The 16,137-nt window shown below is 34.7% G+C and overlaps 3 protein-coding genes across 6 annotated transcripts; 1 reads left to right on the top strand and 2 right to left on the bottom strand.

Annotated features, from left to right (window-relative positions):
• Positions 1-1,215: 1,215 nt before the first annotated feature.
• On the bottom strand, positions 1,216-5,706 carry LOC127260525 (vacuolar-sorting receptor 3-like). The gene is made up of 12 exons (XM_051288276.1): positions 5,167-5,706; positions 3,197-3,889; positions 3,024-3,112; positions 2,881-2,950; positions 2,723-2,806; positions 2,574-2,650; positions 2,418-2,499; positions 2,251-2,333; positions 2,112-2,175; positions 1,875-2,003; positions 1,687-1,796; positions 1,216-1,590 (listed from the first exon to the last, which is right to left on the bottom strand). Exons 1-12 carry the CDS (start codon positions 5,465-5,467, stop codon positions 1,492-1,494), a joined length of 1,881 nt encoding a protein of 626 aa, XP_051144233.1. The 5' UTR covers positions 5,468-5,706; the 3' UTR covers positions 1,216-1,491.
• A 444-nt stretch (positions 5,707-6,150) lies between these two features.
• Positions 6,151-16,123, bottom strand: LOC127260526 (uncharacterized). 4 transcript variants are annotated; one of them, XM_051288280.1, is made up of 19 exons: positions 15,628-16,123; positions 15,308-15,505; positions 15,003-15,132; positions 14,606-14,683; positions 14,268-14,351; positions 10,223-10,380; positions 9,910-10,027; positions 9,738-9,818; positions 9,555-9,637; positions 9,362-9,474; positions 8,835-8,945; positions 8,131-8,240; positions 7,648-7,960; positions 7,487-7,564; positions 7,332-7,382; positions 7,175-7,261; positions 7,021-7,080; positions 6,660-6,735; positions 6,151-6,570 (listed from the first exon to the last, which is right to left on the bottom strand). In XM_051288280.1, exons 7-19 carry the CDS (start codon positions 9,942-9,944, stop codon positions 6,545-6,547), a joined length of 1,224 nt encoding a protein of 407 aa, XP_051144237.1. In that variant the 5' UTR covers positions 9,945-10,027; positions 10,223-10,380; positions 14,268-14,351; positions 14,606-14,683; positions 15,003-15,132; positions 15,308-15,505; positions 15,628-16,123; the 3' UTR covers positions 6,151-6,544. The 4 variants fall into 4 exon arrangements, with proteins under 4 accessions (XP_051144237.1, XP_051144235.1, XP_051144236.1 ...); XM_051288278.1 differs by having other exon boundaries at positions 15,003-15,201; XM_051288279.1 differs by having other exon boundaries at positions 9,910-10,015; positions 15,003-15,505.
• Positions 13,742-14,219, top strand: LOC127260527 (uncharacterized). Its single transcript, XM_051288281.1, has one exon. The coding sequence runs from the start codon at positions 13,778-13,780 to the stop codon at positions 14,045-14,047; it is 270 nt and encodes an 89-aa protein (XP_051144238.1). The 5' UTR covers positions 13,742-13,777; the 3' UTR covers positions 14,048-14,219.
• Positions 16,124-16,137: the final 14 nt, after the last annotated feature.

Raw genomic sequence — 16,137 nt, forward strand, 5'->3', positions numbered from 1 at the left:
AAAAAAGTTAATGTTCGTTTGATACCGGAGTTATATTGAAGATTTTGCCAAGGTAAGTCTCTTTAAACTCTTTCTTCTTTTATGTCTTCGTGTCCTTTTAAGCATTCTTCGTCGAAAAACCATCGATTTGGACAAAATGATCCAACATTGGTCGACGAATCAATGAAGCTAACATTTTTCGTTATATGTCTGAGTTGGAGGAAATATCAAAACTCCAAAAGCCGTTGAAGAATCCGTCAAAACCAAAGGAATAACCTCCAAAGTTCATTTGGTCGCGTTCTTCATCAAAAACATCAATTTGACCCGTTTTGATCCAAAAGTCAAAGGAACACGACACAAAAAAAACACTATGGAATGCCAAATCTATCTTTTCAAGATCAAAGCCTCAAATCTGCCAAAAGAAGTAGATTAAAATCGTCCGCAAAGAGACCAAAGTCCTCTGAAAACCAACAAAGACAAATCAAAGTTCAAATTCGCCAAAAATTGGATTAAAGATCAAATCTTCAAACTTTTCTAAAGTCCGACCTAGCAAAACTTAAGATCAAATCCCTTTCGGATCAAATAAGTGATGCAAATCTAAATAAGAAAATGAATCGATTCGAAAAAAATAAAATGATCCAAATAAAAGATATGACCGTATTACATTTAAATTAAAAGTAATTTATACAAAATTTTGTGTTTATAAAATTAACAAAAAAAATTTTATCTTTACATTTTTTGCACGCCTATTAGGGAAATTTTATGTAACAGACAAAATCAAGAGGATATTGGGTCAATATTGTATTCTGCTTGTATTAAATAGTGAAATAATAAAATATTTAAATATTAAATAGTATCTTAAAAAAAGACTAAAAACAAACTCAATATTGTATTCTGCTTGTATATCTTTCATAGAGTTTATTTTATATCTAAACAAATTCAAAACAGTGGAAGATCCCTACCCTAAACCATCCCCAACATGTGATATAAAAAAAATTAATTTGTTATTCTGGGATAACTGGAATGAAATTGTGAAATAAATACAAATAAATATTTAACTTCATATATTTAAAAATAAAATAAAAAAATTCTGAATAATAGTAAACAATTCAAATCATCCAAACAAACACAACATAATTTTCTTCATCCAACATAATATAGGAATAGAGAGAAAATTGAAACTTCATTAGTGAAATAAAATATTTTCAGAAAAAAGTTAAAATAGTAAAAAGTCCCTAATCGACTCAAGAAACCATTTATTTGAATCATTATATTTACAGATGATGAGATAGAGAGAGCGATCCACATAATAATAACAAACAACAATTTAAATTGCAGAGTCTAACATAAACCTTTAAAAACCCCTTTTTTTCTTTTTTTCTGTGCTTTGTTCCAACAATGGAAGAAAAAGTAGGACAATGAAAATACACAAAAACACTGACTGTATATAATAAATCTACCTTCAAAAAAGTGCATTGTTTTGTATTGTACGTGGAAACAAATGTGTCATCATCAAGCATGATCTTCGGTCGCGTGATGCACAACCCCGTTTTGACTGTCTAGCGGCATGTACTGCGCCATTATCGCCCGTATCTCCGAATCCATATATGACTGCCTCGTAAAACAATAATATATCAAGATAGAAAAATATATATAAAATTATCGTCAAAAGTTCATGTGTTTTTGAGTAGAGAAGAGGAAACGTACCCGGATCCTATATTTGTACACAAGATACGCCCCGCAACCTGCCACGGCTAACCCGAGCATAATAATCCAGACAACAGTCCAGGCAGACTTCACACCAGCTGATCTTTTGCCTAAATCACAAGGAAAAAAACATAAATTGAAACGCAACTGAAAGTATCAAACAAAATAGATATATAAAGAGTTCAAACTTATGCAGGTGTCGTGTTCTTTGATGTATAGAAGGTCCCCGCTGCAGCTGCACTCGTAGCTCCCCCACGTATTCTTACAATGGCATTCCGGACATTGGCAAGCTTTCTTATCCTTACATTCATCGATGTCTGTAGGTTTGAATTGAAATCACGACATAGGATATGTAATCAGAAAACTCACAACAGTCGTCAAATATTATATCACAAGTGCATTTTAATTTTGAAAATTTCTCTGACCTTTACAACTTTTGCCATCGCCTTCGAATCCGGGAGGACATGTGCATTTACCATCCTCTTCATCCTATTAACACAAATATGTTAAAATCCAAAATTTGTCGTTCTAAAATAGCGGCACAAAATAGTTCAATTGACCAACCACGCAAGCTGAGAAGGTGATCCCGTTTCTGCTTTCGTGCCAACAGCCTCCGTGGTTGATTTTGCATCGCCCGGGTCCTCTTGCTGCAACCGAGAAAGTTTTATTTCAATGACAGGGACATCAAGGAAATAAATTTATTACTACAAAAACTTTAATGATTTGCATACCAGTACACGAGTTATAGCCGTCGCCCTTGAATTGGACACCGTTAACCACAGGGCATTGACATACTCGTCCTCTAAATGTGTCCTGAATTGATAGTTCGAGAGATGTAAGAATTTTAAATGTTATCAGCATATAGCGCGTATTATTTTGTAGTGTACCTTGCAAGCTGTAATATTAGCTGTCTTGTCTTGCCAGCAGCCACCATTGTTATCCAAGCACTCATTCGTTTGCACATCTTCAATAATAAAGTTAAACAAACCAGTAAATTATGTATGTTCGGAATTGAGTTTGATCTAATATTACGTACCCTCACTTAAACAAACAGATGGCTCTGTCGTTTCCTCAAAGCCTGAGCATATGGCCCTCAAAACTGCACCCTTTTCCAGCTTCCCTGTAAAGCAGACATGTTAGAGAGTACGATGCTAAGGCTGCCAAAATCGAAACTACATTAACCAACACACAGACCTCGATACTGTCGATTATTCACAACAAGTGTAGGCAATATGGTAACATCTCCCCGTGATCCTTTTCCAACCTACAGAACTCTTGCTTCTCAGCAACTTTACACAAATAGAAAACATAGATTGTTGATTCATAATTACACTCACTTGAGCATCCTGCTCTTCCTTCAGAACGGGGTTCTCTGAATCGTCCTCGGGGTTGCCCATGCATTTCTCAATTTTTTTCAAATCGAGCCCTGTTTCACAAGCAACAACGTATTAGTTTTTTCTTAATAAAGACAGCATTGCATACGATGATGTGAGTGAATGAGAGCAGCCACCTAAAGATCTGATGACACCATCAGCACATTCTTTGTTGTATTTCTTCTCCTTCATGGGGCATCTAATTTGGAAATCGGTAACATAGTCCCACCAGATCCATGGCTTCTTCGTTTCATTGGCCACTCTAAACACACACAGCTGGCGCAAATTTTCAACAACCACATCCTTTCCATCGTAACCAGAGCTGAAATCTTGCTCGGGGTCAGGGGCACAGTATCTTCCGCGGTTGATACATTGAGACTTGCATTGTCGACTTAGAATAAATGCCTGAGGGCAGTACCATGTAATATAGTGAGGTGTAAATTGAGTGTATCCACCTTTTTCGAGAATTTGGGCTGCGCCTTTGAATTCCTTAACAAACTCCATCATCATGTCACACTTAATCCCACACTCATCATTGCTGTTTGTCCACAGTTCATACTCCACTCGATCGTCCGGGTGAGGAACAGCTTCTTTCCAATCAAGATTCACATTCACCATTTCACCATCACTCAGTGCTTTCTTCAACTTCTCACCAAAAGTCTTGTCAATCAATGCAGATGGAATCGTTATGTTTTCAATATATTTTTCAGCTGCCTGATTCTCTTCAGGCGAGTCCATCGTAATTAATTGCTCATTAATGTCATCGGCAACAAGAACTGCAGCCGCTCCAGCTGCTTGGGCATTCCAAACCTTCAAAGCAAAAAAGCACTCTGCAAGACAGGGGAGAAATTATTCAAAACTGCCGACTTAGTTCAATAAGCATACAGACTGTCATTTCCTAAGAGAACACGGAATGTCATAGCAGTTGCTATTCAGATATTTCTAGTATATAACTTGATCCATACACCAAAAACAACTAAATACAAAAGTCAAAATTGCAATTGTTATCATGCATTCACACAACTGCAAAAGATTTGTTATCTACACATAGGAGCTAATCCCAGCAGTTCACAAATACCAAATGAAGTCGAAATCATCAGAACAGGGATTGAGAAGTGGAGCTGCAAATAGATGGATTCAAGTCAAGCTTTATCCTACAAGAGTCAGATCAACTCACAATTCTGTGAATTTGAGCCCATAAAGCTTTCAATATATTAGCTTGAGCTCGAGTTGAAGGTGAAAAAACTTAGAATCAGTACTTTTAATTTTTATACTAATTTACTATAGGTTCAAATAAACTGTAAATACAATAACAATCTATAAATTTACAACTAATATATACACACTCATAGATAAATTAAGTCAACTTGCAAGCTCAAGACCAGTTATTTTCCAACTTGAGCTTGAGATGAACTTTGACTTGAGCTGCTTGCAAGTCACAACATAAAAGAAGAAACCACACAGAGAACCCAATAATTCAAAAGTTAGGTAACTAAACTATGGATCCAAATAATATTAACATATCTGGCAAAAGGAGTCCCAAAGTAGCAAAACATCAGTTTTCTGACACAAGTAAAACTTGAACTTCATTCTAGGTCGATAAATTGTATTCTCACTCCATCAAAAAGAAGAAAACAGGCAATCCAAACTATAGCTTAAAGCATGGAACACAGTAGGTGAATCATTTAACTCTATCAGGAAATCGTCACACCTTCAATCATCGTCCAAAGAAAATATTGAATCCAAATCTCATGACTTACATGTAGCATTGAAAATTCAGTTAACAGAAGGATTAGCAGAAATACAGATAAAAACATTCCGAAAAATTACTTTCTTAGAAGTAGGAAATAAAAAGTAACCTTGGAGACTGAACAAATTCTTATCCCAATAAGAGCAGCAGACAAAACTAGCTAATTACAAAAGCTATCTGAATAATTCAAGTAGACATTTATGGAAAACAGCATAAACAGATAGTTAGATTCAAATCGAAGCAACAGATGCACTTGAAGACTTACAAAAATCACACCAGGAAAAGCAAAACGATAGCTAAAAACATCTGAATAAAATTTATGCAGAAAGAAACAATAGAAGAAGAAAAATCATGTACCTCCACGGTCAATAAGAACAAAATTAGGCAAACCCCCAGGTTTTGCCTTGAAAGAAGTCTCAAAATCCTTGCATCCGTTTCTATTATCCTTCGGATACACTACCGTTCCAGCCATACTTCCGCCATACAGAGGAACTCCAAAGTTGCCGATCGCACTATCATGATTCCCCTTTACGCTATCCGGCGACGTCACCTTCAAGCTGTTCTTCTCCACCACAAACCTCCCCACCGCCGATCGGGAGAAAATCAGCAACCAGAGCCCCAAAAACGTTGCAAACCTCAATCCGATTGAACAGTCCATTTGCTTTGGCTTCCACAAGAAGCAACAAAATCCGAGACACGATTAATATCAAGCGGCTTTAATCTCACTCGGATTCCTTCCAACCAAGCATTGACTCAAACCCCACCGCCTCTTCGTATCCGAGCGTGAGATTTGCGGCGTCCAGGCGTGGAAATTGGGCGAGGCCAAGACCTGAGAACTCGGCACCAAGGAACGGTTCCTTCGTATTTGTATTTTGTATTGACTGCAGAATGAACCAACGAACACTACATCACAACATGAGTTTAGTCAACGTCCAATTAAATATGAAATTGATGGTGCGGAAAGAGACACAATTTTTATTTTATTTAAAGTATATATAATATCGTGATTTTTTCGGGATAATTTTGTAATTAGGTAAAGTAGATAAACCCAGTCTTAAATTAATTAGCATCCCTAATAAAGTCGAACTATAATTACTCTAGTCAAAATTTGTTATCCTCTTTTAATACATGCAAATTGGAACCTGAATGGCCACCTAACACTTGTTATATGTCTAGTAATGTTTTACTTATTTTTTAATTTATTTTTAAAATTATCATATTTAAATTTTTTTTTATAAAAAATATAAAAATTAGATCATCTAAAGATAAAATGTGAACAAACTCATTTCATTGCCATTAATTAATTAATTAATAAATATCAGTGAAGTATAAGGGAAGGCCTTGAGGTCTATTTTCCAATAATATTGGTGAAGTATGAGTAAAGTACAATCAAAACCACAAGTTGATGTTTTCTGCATGTGTATATATATATATATATATCTCTCTTTACTAATCTTCAAGAACAAGAAAACTCTCAACTGTTTGTTATTTTTGTACCTACCAACCAAAGCAGAGTCACCTGTTAAGAAAAGATCTCTACAACCTCCACTTCACAATCACATATTTTTCTTCCCCAACATTGCAAGGAAGTTCTTCCCTTCATAGGCACTAATCTAGTCTGTGTTACAGTGTTAGTACTACTCTCATTTCATTGCCAAACAAATCTGCTATATAGATCTGCATTTTTTCGTCGGGACAGAGTCATATTTAAAATTCTGGATGTATCCGCCGCAGATTAATGTGGGGGAGAGTCGCGTGCTACTGTAGAAAAGAGCAGCCGATGGATGGCGTAAAAGATGTCTAGTTTTTCAAGATGTTTATATCTCATGTGAATGAACAATGTAACGAACCTTTCAGTGCGCGCTGCTTCTTTAATAACTGAGTCTTGGCTTTGCGGATGGCAGATCGGGTTGGAGAATGAGTCCTCTGCAAAGCAGGAAAGAGGAAACACAAGAATCAGGTCAAACCAGCAATTGTTGCAACTTACAATAATGATCGATTCTTTACGGAACAACAGGGGGAAAAATATTAAATCGTGAATAGACGAAAACAGTTGTTTAAAGAGGGGATAGAATAATGTTTAAAAGAAGATGTTGATGTGTAAAACTTATTGCCTCATACTCCCTTTTCTATCTGATACAATTTGTAGTTAAGTGACGTTGACCTAACTTGATGATCGAGCAAATTCTGCAAAGAATTTGAAAAACTTACCACTTCGTTCTCCTCGCCATCATTTTGCTTGGATTCTGGAACAAAAAGATGGACAACAACCTAAATTCGACATAACCAAACAGATGCTTTAGTTCCATGAATCCAAGGCCCTTTAAAATAACACTTGCGAAGCACTAAAATGTGCAGATCAAACCTCTTCTCGTTCAGAACTGTAGAGGTCATCCCCAGAAATTTGCATTCTTGGAGTGAAGTTGAAGACATCATGAAGAAATTCATTTTCCTGGCAAAAGTTTAAACCTGTAAGTATTATAACACAATAAGATTAATACAAAGGTAGTAGTATTACACACCAGCATGTGTGGTACAAATCCTCGTCCCAGAAATCGTTTGACAAAATCAACCTATTGAAATGGCAAAACGAAAAAAAAAAAAAAAAAACAGAAGAACGTGAGTAACTGCATATAAGAGAATAGACTAATATAATCACCATCTATATTCCAAGTACCTGCAATAACTGGGAAAGTGAATGTAATTGCAAAGTGTGTTTACCAATCTTCAAAGTAGTTTCACAAAAATAACCATCCTGGCAAGCAAAGAGGTAAGTAAAATCCAAAAAGAAAGAAAAAATAACTATACCAAATAGCATCACACTAGAAGGTATAACACCTTTAGAATTTCCAAAACATCCTTGGAAATGTTATTCCATCCATTCACGGCTTTAGTAGCTGCGCTATGAAGTGAATCTTGCCTCAAAAGTACCTGGGCACGATTAGATACAATTTCTTGCAATTCTTGTGCAGTTAACTCTTGGTTCGACATGCTCTTTCCTTTCTTAGATGAACCATCTATATCGATTGTGGTATCACTAGCGAATTTCTCGAGGGATCCCACTTCACATATCAAAGCAATAGCTTCACAAGCTGCCATGCTTACATGTTGATCATCTACTTCTAGTAGATCAAGGAAATAAGAATTTGCACTGGTAATAGGACAGGGAAGACATGTTATTGGTACAAAATTGTATTGTTAAATTCCAGAAGCAAATGATTTAATTTTTTGTAATGACATTAGATTCAGTATCCAAATCTTATATAGAAGTTCTTATAATACTGTAAAATGAAAGGTTCCAAAGTCCCATATCAAATTTACCCTTTCCAACTATGGTGACTAAGGTTCCATCCATTGACAGTTGTGAGAAGAAGTGACCAAGACAAAATAGTAGCAGAGAGGACCGGTGCTGAATGTTCCTTTGCTACAACCTAACAAACAAGCCAAAGATTGGGACTTAACATAATCAAATACATAATATACTGGACAGAAACATGTTGGATGCTATCACAATGTAGAAGCTATTATTAGAAGATTAGCTCAATGACAGGGAATCAAAGAGGTGGCATGAGAGGAATAGCAATAAACAAAATGGAAACAAGAGAGTACTTTAAAAGGTCATATACATCTCCTTATTAATGTCTATATACCCTCTCTGCCTTGCTCATGTTTCGGATGTAAAATACAATTAATTTTGTGGAAAAAAGATAGGGAAAGCTCGTTAACCCTTGTAGGGTATCAATTCATAGCTATCACAAGGTCATCTTACTCTTACAATGGCTCAATTAGAAGCCAGAAGGAACAATTTACAATATATTTCCTACCGTGCCTCAGTAATCAGTATAATGTAAGACATAAAGAGATATAGAAACTTAGAAAAGACTTGTTGCAATAGCCTCTTCAGAAGGAATGCGACTTTCGATATTTATACAACAAATACTACTGTTACATAGCCAGATATTGAATCTTTCCGGATAACCGTAAATGGCATATTAAAAATGATTCTGGACAAAGGGCACACATACTGTTTCACTTGGATCGGAGTAAATGAAGTCCCATATTATCTTCATGGAAGCTTCTGTTTGCTCAAAACTATCGGCTCCAACAAAAGTGACAACTGCTAGACATTCAATCACCTAAAATATCACAAAACTCCATCACTGCCCAAAAAGAAAGCCAAAAAAAAAAAAAAGAAACAAACAAGAGACAAAATCAGGTTAGTTCGGATGTTGTTTGTGAGTGGTTTGGCCGTTGTTTGGGAGTGGTTTGGACGTTATACAAGTTTGGACTGAAATAAGCTTTATATGTGGTGTAAAGATATGTTTGGTGGTTTTGTATAATGGAAAATGAAGGCTTGATATAATGCTTAAAATGAAAATTAATGATGTGATTGTGATGGTTCGAAAAAGAAAAAATGCAATGAATAGTACAAGACCTATCTGAGATCCCAAAACGAACAATGAGACTTAAAACTTACAATTATAGACAAGACTAAAATTATATGGTTAAATTGCATAAAAATAACAGATCCAGCATCAAGTATCATACATACAGATAACAACACTGCTTCGGATTTGGATTTTAAGGCTTGGGAGATTACAGGAAGCGTCTCCATGTAGAGTTCATTAGCATTATCCCCACAACCTATAGTGATGGCTAACAGTCCTGTAGAGACATAAAAGTAGCAGCATTTTTAATGGGGAATGCAATTCAAATAACTGCTGCTCCTCAGAAGTGAAACTAACCAAGGGCACGGGAAGCTAAGACAATCTCTATAGATGAACCCTTTTTGAATGAATTTAGGCAGCAGTAAAGCAAAGTTGCAAAACTGCAAAATTAGAGCCATCTAAAATGAGTATATAAACACATGTTAAATCAGATTTCACCTACAAGATCAATGTCATTTCACAATTAATTGATTCACCAACTTTTTCTCAGCGAATTGACGCCGGCAATTGAGCTTGAGCCCATCGACGATAGAAGATAAAGCTCCCTCTCTTACGGAAGCCCTAATCACAAAATACACTCAGCGAAACATCCATGGAATGGTGAACTAGAATGAAAAAAGCTCTTACGTAATAAAGTTTAATCGAAACGCACCTTTTAGCAAACAAATCGTCCAGTAACTTATCCATTGCAGTTAATCAGAACAATCAGACTAATGCAGTAATAACTCCGAATTGAGTGATACTGCTCAACCTAGCAACTGCAACAAGAACTACAGAATCCAAAAAAAAAAAAAAAAACAAGAACTACAGAATCCAATTTAACGTCTTAGAAACAAGAAATCAGCGCGCAAAAAGGCAAAAACCACATGTAATTCATGAAACAAGGCACGCAGAGAACCAACGCTCGTGATTATTAGCCGACAAATTTTCACCGCACACAAACAATCGCATAAAATCGCACTTACAACAGCGGTCCGAACCCAAACATCGCAACAAGAAATCACGCGCATGAGAATCGATGGATAGATTCTCGCATGAGTATTTGGGTTTAGGAATTCGATTTCCCAACTTCGAGCTTTTGCGAGGATCGTTTAGGCCACCGGATTCTGGTACGATCACGATCCTATATTAAAATGATCCTGAATTAGTTTAATTGTGCTTAATTAATAATAATAATAATAATAATAATTATTATTATTATTATTTTTCAAACAGTTAAACTTATATGATGCATATAGTCGCTCCGTTTTTTTTTAACATTTTTTAATTGCAATTTCTCAAATATGATAAAGTACTATAAAATATTTTTTAAAAAATTAAATTTAAATACTCTGTTATAAAAATTCTAAAGCTACTACATAGAAAAAATAAATAAATATATTTTGTAAAATAATATTTTCTTTTTAGCACATGTTAAAAATCATTTTATCCAAAATTATTGAATGAACAGAGCCAACGGATGTTGTCTTAATAATATTATTATAACATTAATGTAAAATATCGATAATATATGATTTTTTAAAAGATAGTTATATTATTTCAACGTAATAATTATTAATTATAGTAAGATAAATGTGATTTTTTATATTTTTAAAAATATAAAATTTCTTAATTAATTAAATCTAATTTCAATTAACGAAAGTATTTTTGAAAAAAAAATTAATCATCCTTGTTTCTGTAAAATATTTTTTTAAAAATAATCCTTATATAAATATTTTCTATTTTTCTTACTAAAAATTAATCAATGATTTATTTTCATATAAATCGACTTAAAATTTAGAAATACCTCCAAATTAATAACTTTCGAAATGTAACAATGCAATTATCATATATATTGTTGTTATAACACACTGACATAACGTTTATGATAAAATACCCACAATATATATTGAAATGATGCTTAGATAAACTGATGTAATATTCCCATAGACAAATAATTCATTATAAATTTGGTCTTTAAATCTCCTAAAATACAAAATTAACTAATCCAATCTAACCTCAACGGAATAATTTTCAATCATTTATTTATTTATTTATGAAATACTTCTTACATAAATATTTTTATTTATTTTTAATAAAAATAATTTAATGTTTTTTTTTCATATTTAACAAATATGGATAACAACTCAAAAAATAATTTTTTTTTTTTTTTAGGTTCAAGTTTGAGTATTTAGGGTTTCAAAAAAATCAGGACGACTCGAACTCGAAACAAAAAAAACTCGTGTTGTGTTTCGGGTTGACCTGATAATCTGAAATATATAAATCAGGTTATGTTTTGAGTTTCGTGTTTCGGGTTGACCTGAAATTTTTTTAATTATTATTTTAATCTATAATATTTATATTATTTTATATAAAATAATATAAAAAATAAAATAAAAATAATATTTTTTAGGTCAATTTAATTTTTTTTAAAAAATTTTCGGGTTTGTTTCGTGTCAGATTCGTTCGGGTTTCGGGTGACCTGAAACTAATTCAGGTCAACCTGAACCCGACCCGAAGGATTCGTATCTTGTTCGGATCTAGGGTTTCATATCAGATTTCGGGCGGGTTGACAGTTTTTTTTGTTATCCCCATGGCTCAATCTGACATGAACACGACCCAAAAACACGAATTGAAACGCCTAGTATCCAATATATCTTAAATATAACTTTAATTTGACTATATTTGTTTTGTAAAATAATTTAAAATAATATTTTTGATGTGAATATAAAGAACTAACGTAGGATAAAAATAATAAATATATATAATATATTAATTTTTAAATATATATATATATATGTGTGTGAAAGAAAAAAATACAGAAAGAACACTCCCCCAGTTCTTCACGAAAAGAAAAAGAAACTACATCCTTGCACGAAAACGCAACTATTTTTAATTCTTAATTAATGCCACCAATAAAGATTGAGATAAGCAACAATAATATTCAAATGAAAGTAGACTATATATAATTTATATTAATTTTATTTGCCAATTTGTGTAATCGTATTGTGTTGTATTATATTGTATTTTGCAGCGTTGACTACAAGACAAGACAAAACACGCAAAGAAAACTGAAATTAGGTGAGGTTGCAAGAGACATCAAAATCAACAGAATTACTTACAGCTACTCAGCCAGATTTTATTTATTTATTTATTTTTATTTATAAAATAAGGTCTATATTAATATATTTAGGGTGTGTTTGTTTGAAAGATTTTGGAGGATTTCCACTATTCATCCAATTTTTTTCCCCCAAAAACATCAAATCAAACACCTATTTTTCATTTTTTATATTATACTAAAAATCAATTTTACATTCAAAACATCACATCAAACTCTATTTATATCACATCATACAACTATTCAAATTCAAAATTTTTACTATTCAAATCCCAATCCAAAATCCAAACCCCCAAACAAACATACCCTTAATCGACCTAAATCACATTATAGTGTTACACTTCACTCGTTAAACAAACAAAATAATAAATTATAACGTCAATATAAAACTATAATGTGGCTGTGTTTGATTATGATTTTCGAATCCAAATTTCATTATTATTAATTCTTTAACAAAATATCACATCCATTATCTAAATTTTATGATATTAAAAATCAACTAGACACTTAAAATATCACTGATCAATTTAATACTAATATAATATTATCCATTTTAAGTCACAACAACACTAAGTTTACTTTTAGATTATTCCAAAGATGTCATACCAGTGGAAAAAAAGTACTCTCTCTGTCTCATATCTATATATCAATTTGTTTTTTTATTATATTAGGATAAAATAGAAATAAATGTAAAAAGATTAAATTACCCTATTAGTATGGTATGATATAAATGTAATGATATTTGTGTAATATATTGTAAATTTAAAGAGCATTCGTAATATTAGGTAGATGATATAATTACTAAAAACGAAAATAGATATTTTGATATGGGACGGACCAAAATAAAAAAAATGGATAGATGAACGGAGTGAGTATATAATTTGTCCAGTAAGGTATGAGCTCTAGGCGTGAGGGTGAATTGTTTTATCAAACTTAATTTATTTGAATTTTAAATTTCAATAATATTTAATATAACATAAAATATGCTAGGAAAAACAACCCCTATGTCTGCCCTATAAATTGATTTTATACAGATTTCGATTTCCATGGTTTTGCACATAGAAAGACTGAAAAATAGTGTTAAAAAATCATAAAGCAAGTCAAAAACAAATATGTAATTCAATAAAATGAAACGACAGACACGTCTATAATTATATATTACTAATTCATTCCATCGTTTAAGTGCTTAAGGCAGCCATAGTTGACCAACTTTACCCATGCTGTTATCCACTGCCATTCATTGACCTAAACGCCCCCAGTTTCAATCCAGACAAAGCCTAGAACACAGGGGCATTATTGACATTCTACCCAACCTCCACTGTCCTCAACCAGTCAGACCACTATAAATACGTTCATGGCAGCACATAAGAGATACTATCATCATTATTAGCTCAACAACCAATCAATCAGAAGATATCAAACCATGGAAGGCTTGATACCTTTTCTAGTCCGAGCTGTGAAGAAGCAACGGCCGCAGAACGCCTACCGCTGCCTCTCCGACAACTCCACCGGCCGGAGCTACCACCTCCTTGTTGCCGGTGGCGGCAGCGGCGGGGATGACGGAAGAATCCGATGCGATCTTCAGCCACCGGCCACCGCCGAATTACCTATCGCCGCCACCGTCTCTGCCTCAGATGCCGGCAATGGCCTGAGGCAGAGAGGTTTTAGCACCGGAGGAAGGATGCCGGCCTAAAGTCGAAGATTCCGACAATTGACATTCGTTTGTTCGTTGAATGTGAAGAATAAATTTGTAATGGATGAGCTAATTGTAAATCTATAGTAATGTGAAATGTTACCTTAAAGTCTTTAGCAATGTAACAGCAAAATATGGAAAATTTTCTGATAAAAAACAGATCTTTGAAAGATGTTTGGTGCAATTAATAGAAATGAAGTGTAAGAGCAAGCATTGGTACCTGTCCGGGGTGAGGAAATTGGCGATCGAGGGCGAGGAGAGCTTCAACTTTAGAAATCCAATGTTTATCGTTCTTTGGGGTAGCCTGAAGATCGAATTCATTCTAATCAGGTTGTAAGAAACCATGTTAAATGTAGTGGTTGCTACATCTAACTCATCAAATATTTGAAAGAATACACAAGCGAAATCGAAGCAAATAAATCAGGCATTCAACTGATGTTAAACTAAACTCAGTAATATTCATGACGAACTATCGCATTGTAAAGAATTCCCCGACTAATTAAGAAAGATGAAAGAAATAAAACCGCAAAAGACTAAAGTAGCCAAATAAAAGCATACCATTTCCAGTCCTGCGGCCAAAGGTTCTCCCATTACGCCCAACATCGGTCGCTATTTTCCTTCATTCAGAATTCAGGTCTACACAATCGACGAATGGTAGTGAAAACAAGGAATTTACTCTACTTGCACGAGGTAACAGTTTAGCCAATATCACAACCTGTGGAACAAACTAGCACATGCCGCAAAGTTCTAAATTATACCAACATTCTATACTTCAAACACAGCATATCTGCCTATGAAGTTATGAAAACAATATGCAAAGGAGTTTCGATTCCCATCCCTCACTGCTCTCTTGTGGCTTCAAAAATACAACATTCGTAAATGCATCATTTGAAATGGATGAATATCCGTCCAATTACATAACAAACAGATCGAAAAGAAGGAATGCTCAATGTACCTTAGCTTGGTGCTTTATCGCGCCAAGAATGGTAGAACTTTGAATCTGATACACAGAGTTCTTGAAGGTCCAATTGAATGGATCGTCCGAGGAAGAAAATCTTTTACGTCATTTACATTTACAGCAACTACTGTGCAGGATCACATACTTATTTGGGTGAATTCATTGATCAAATGAGCTAAACCCTTAAGCTTTGGTGCTGAAAACAATCGACGTAAGCAGGCAAGAAGAATATGCCATTGAATTAGATGCTCGTTTGTAACGAAATTCTCCAAAATTTCTTTGCAATCAGACATCATGCATACATTTATTCATTCAATTTGAGTCTCAGATTGTGTTTTGGGCTTGAATCTGGAGCACCATTTGATCATGAGGTGTTGAAGATCAGCATCCATACGAGTCCCCACACCTCCCCAAACCAGCATATGCGTTAAATCAGCAAGGGATGAACCAGTCACTTCATACACAGGATTGAACCCTAGCCTCTTGTAAAACCTCACAAGCTGCAATCCATGCATTATATATATATATATATATATAGAATTTGTGTATAATTATTAGAGTAGGTAGATAGATACAAATAGTTCTTCGACTCGAGTTGTACCTTAGGCTTAAAGTAGCGTACCTTGGAATGGTAGATATCAGTGTCGTTAATGGCAAGCAGCTCCGCTTTCCGGCAACCGCAATCGTATCCATGCCTAATCGCCGCAGCGCCGACGAACAATCCAATTCCGAAAATCGATTTCCGCATCTCAATCGTCTCCCGCCGTAGTCGCATGGAATCGAGATGCAGGATTTTTCCCCCAAACCAAACCCTAATCACGCCCTCCGCCTTCCCAAGCTCCAGCTGGGTCTGCGAGCTCCTGGCGGTGATTCGGAAAAAGGGACCCAGCGTCTGCAGCTGCAGGTCCAGATTTTGGGACTTGGATGCGTTCGCGATGTCGGACATGGTGGGCAGAGAAATTTCACGATTGTTTGATCGAACGGGTTCGAAATTCGACGAGAGTTTAGAAGATACAGTGCAGTAACTTCGGACGAGGAATTGCTGCCTGTGTGGAACGAACGACGAAGAAGGATAGCTCATAGTTCCCGCCAGCTCCATAGATGAGGTTCCGAAGAACTGGACTGGACTTGA

Source organism: Andrographis paniculata, unplaced genomic scaffold (assembly GCF_009805555.1).
Source record: "Andrographis paniculata isolate CXL003 unplaced genomic scaffold, ASM980555v1 Contig62END, whole genome shotgun sequence".
In the NCBI taxonomy this organism is placed as follows: Eukaryota; Viridiplantae; Streptophyta; class Magnoliopsida; order Lamiales; family Acanthaceae; genus Andrographis; species Andrographis paniculata.

Excerpts from the sequence above, each read along its gene's own strand:
- LOC127260526 (XM_051288280.1), bottom strand. The coding sequence starts at position 9,944 with ATGGATAAGTTACTGGACGATTTGTTTGCTAAAAG. Across the intron at positions 9,819-9,909 it reads GACGATTTGTTTGCTAAAAG|GGCTTCCGTAAGAGAGGGAG; the intron begins GTGCGTTTCGAT and ends TTTTGTGATTAG. Across the intron at positions 7,262-7,331 it reads GATTTGTACCACACATGCTG|GAAAATGAATTTCTTCATGA; the intron begins GTGTGTAATACT and ends AACTTTTGCCAG.
- LOC127260527 (XM_051288281.1), top strand. The coding sequence starts at position 13,778 with ATGGAAGGCTTGATACCTTTTCTAGTCCGAGCTGTGAAGAAGCAACGG.
- LOC127260525 (XM_051288276.1), bottom strand. The coding sequence starts at position 5,467 with ATGGACTGTTCAATCGGATTGAGGTTTGCAACGTTTTTGGGGCTCTGG. Across the intron at positions 3,890-5,166 it reads TGTTCTTATTGACCGTGGAG|AGTGCTTTTTTGCTTTGAAG; the intron begins GTACATGATTTT and ends CCTGTCTTGCAG. Across the intron at positions 2,651-2,722 it reads ATCTGTTTGTTTAAGTGAGG|ATGTGCAAACGAATGAGTGC; the intron begins GTACGTAATATT and ends TTATTATTGAAG.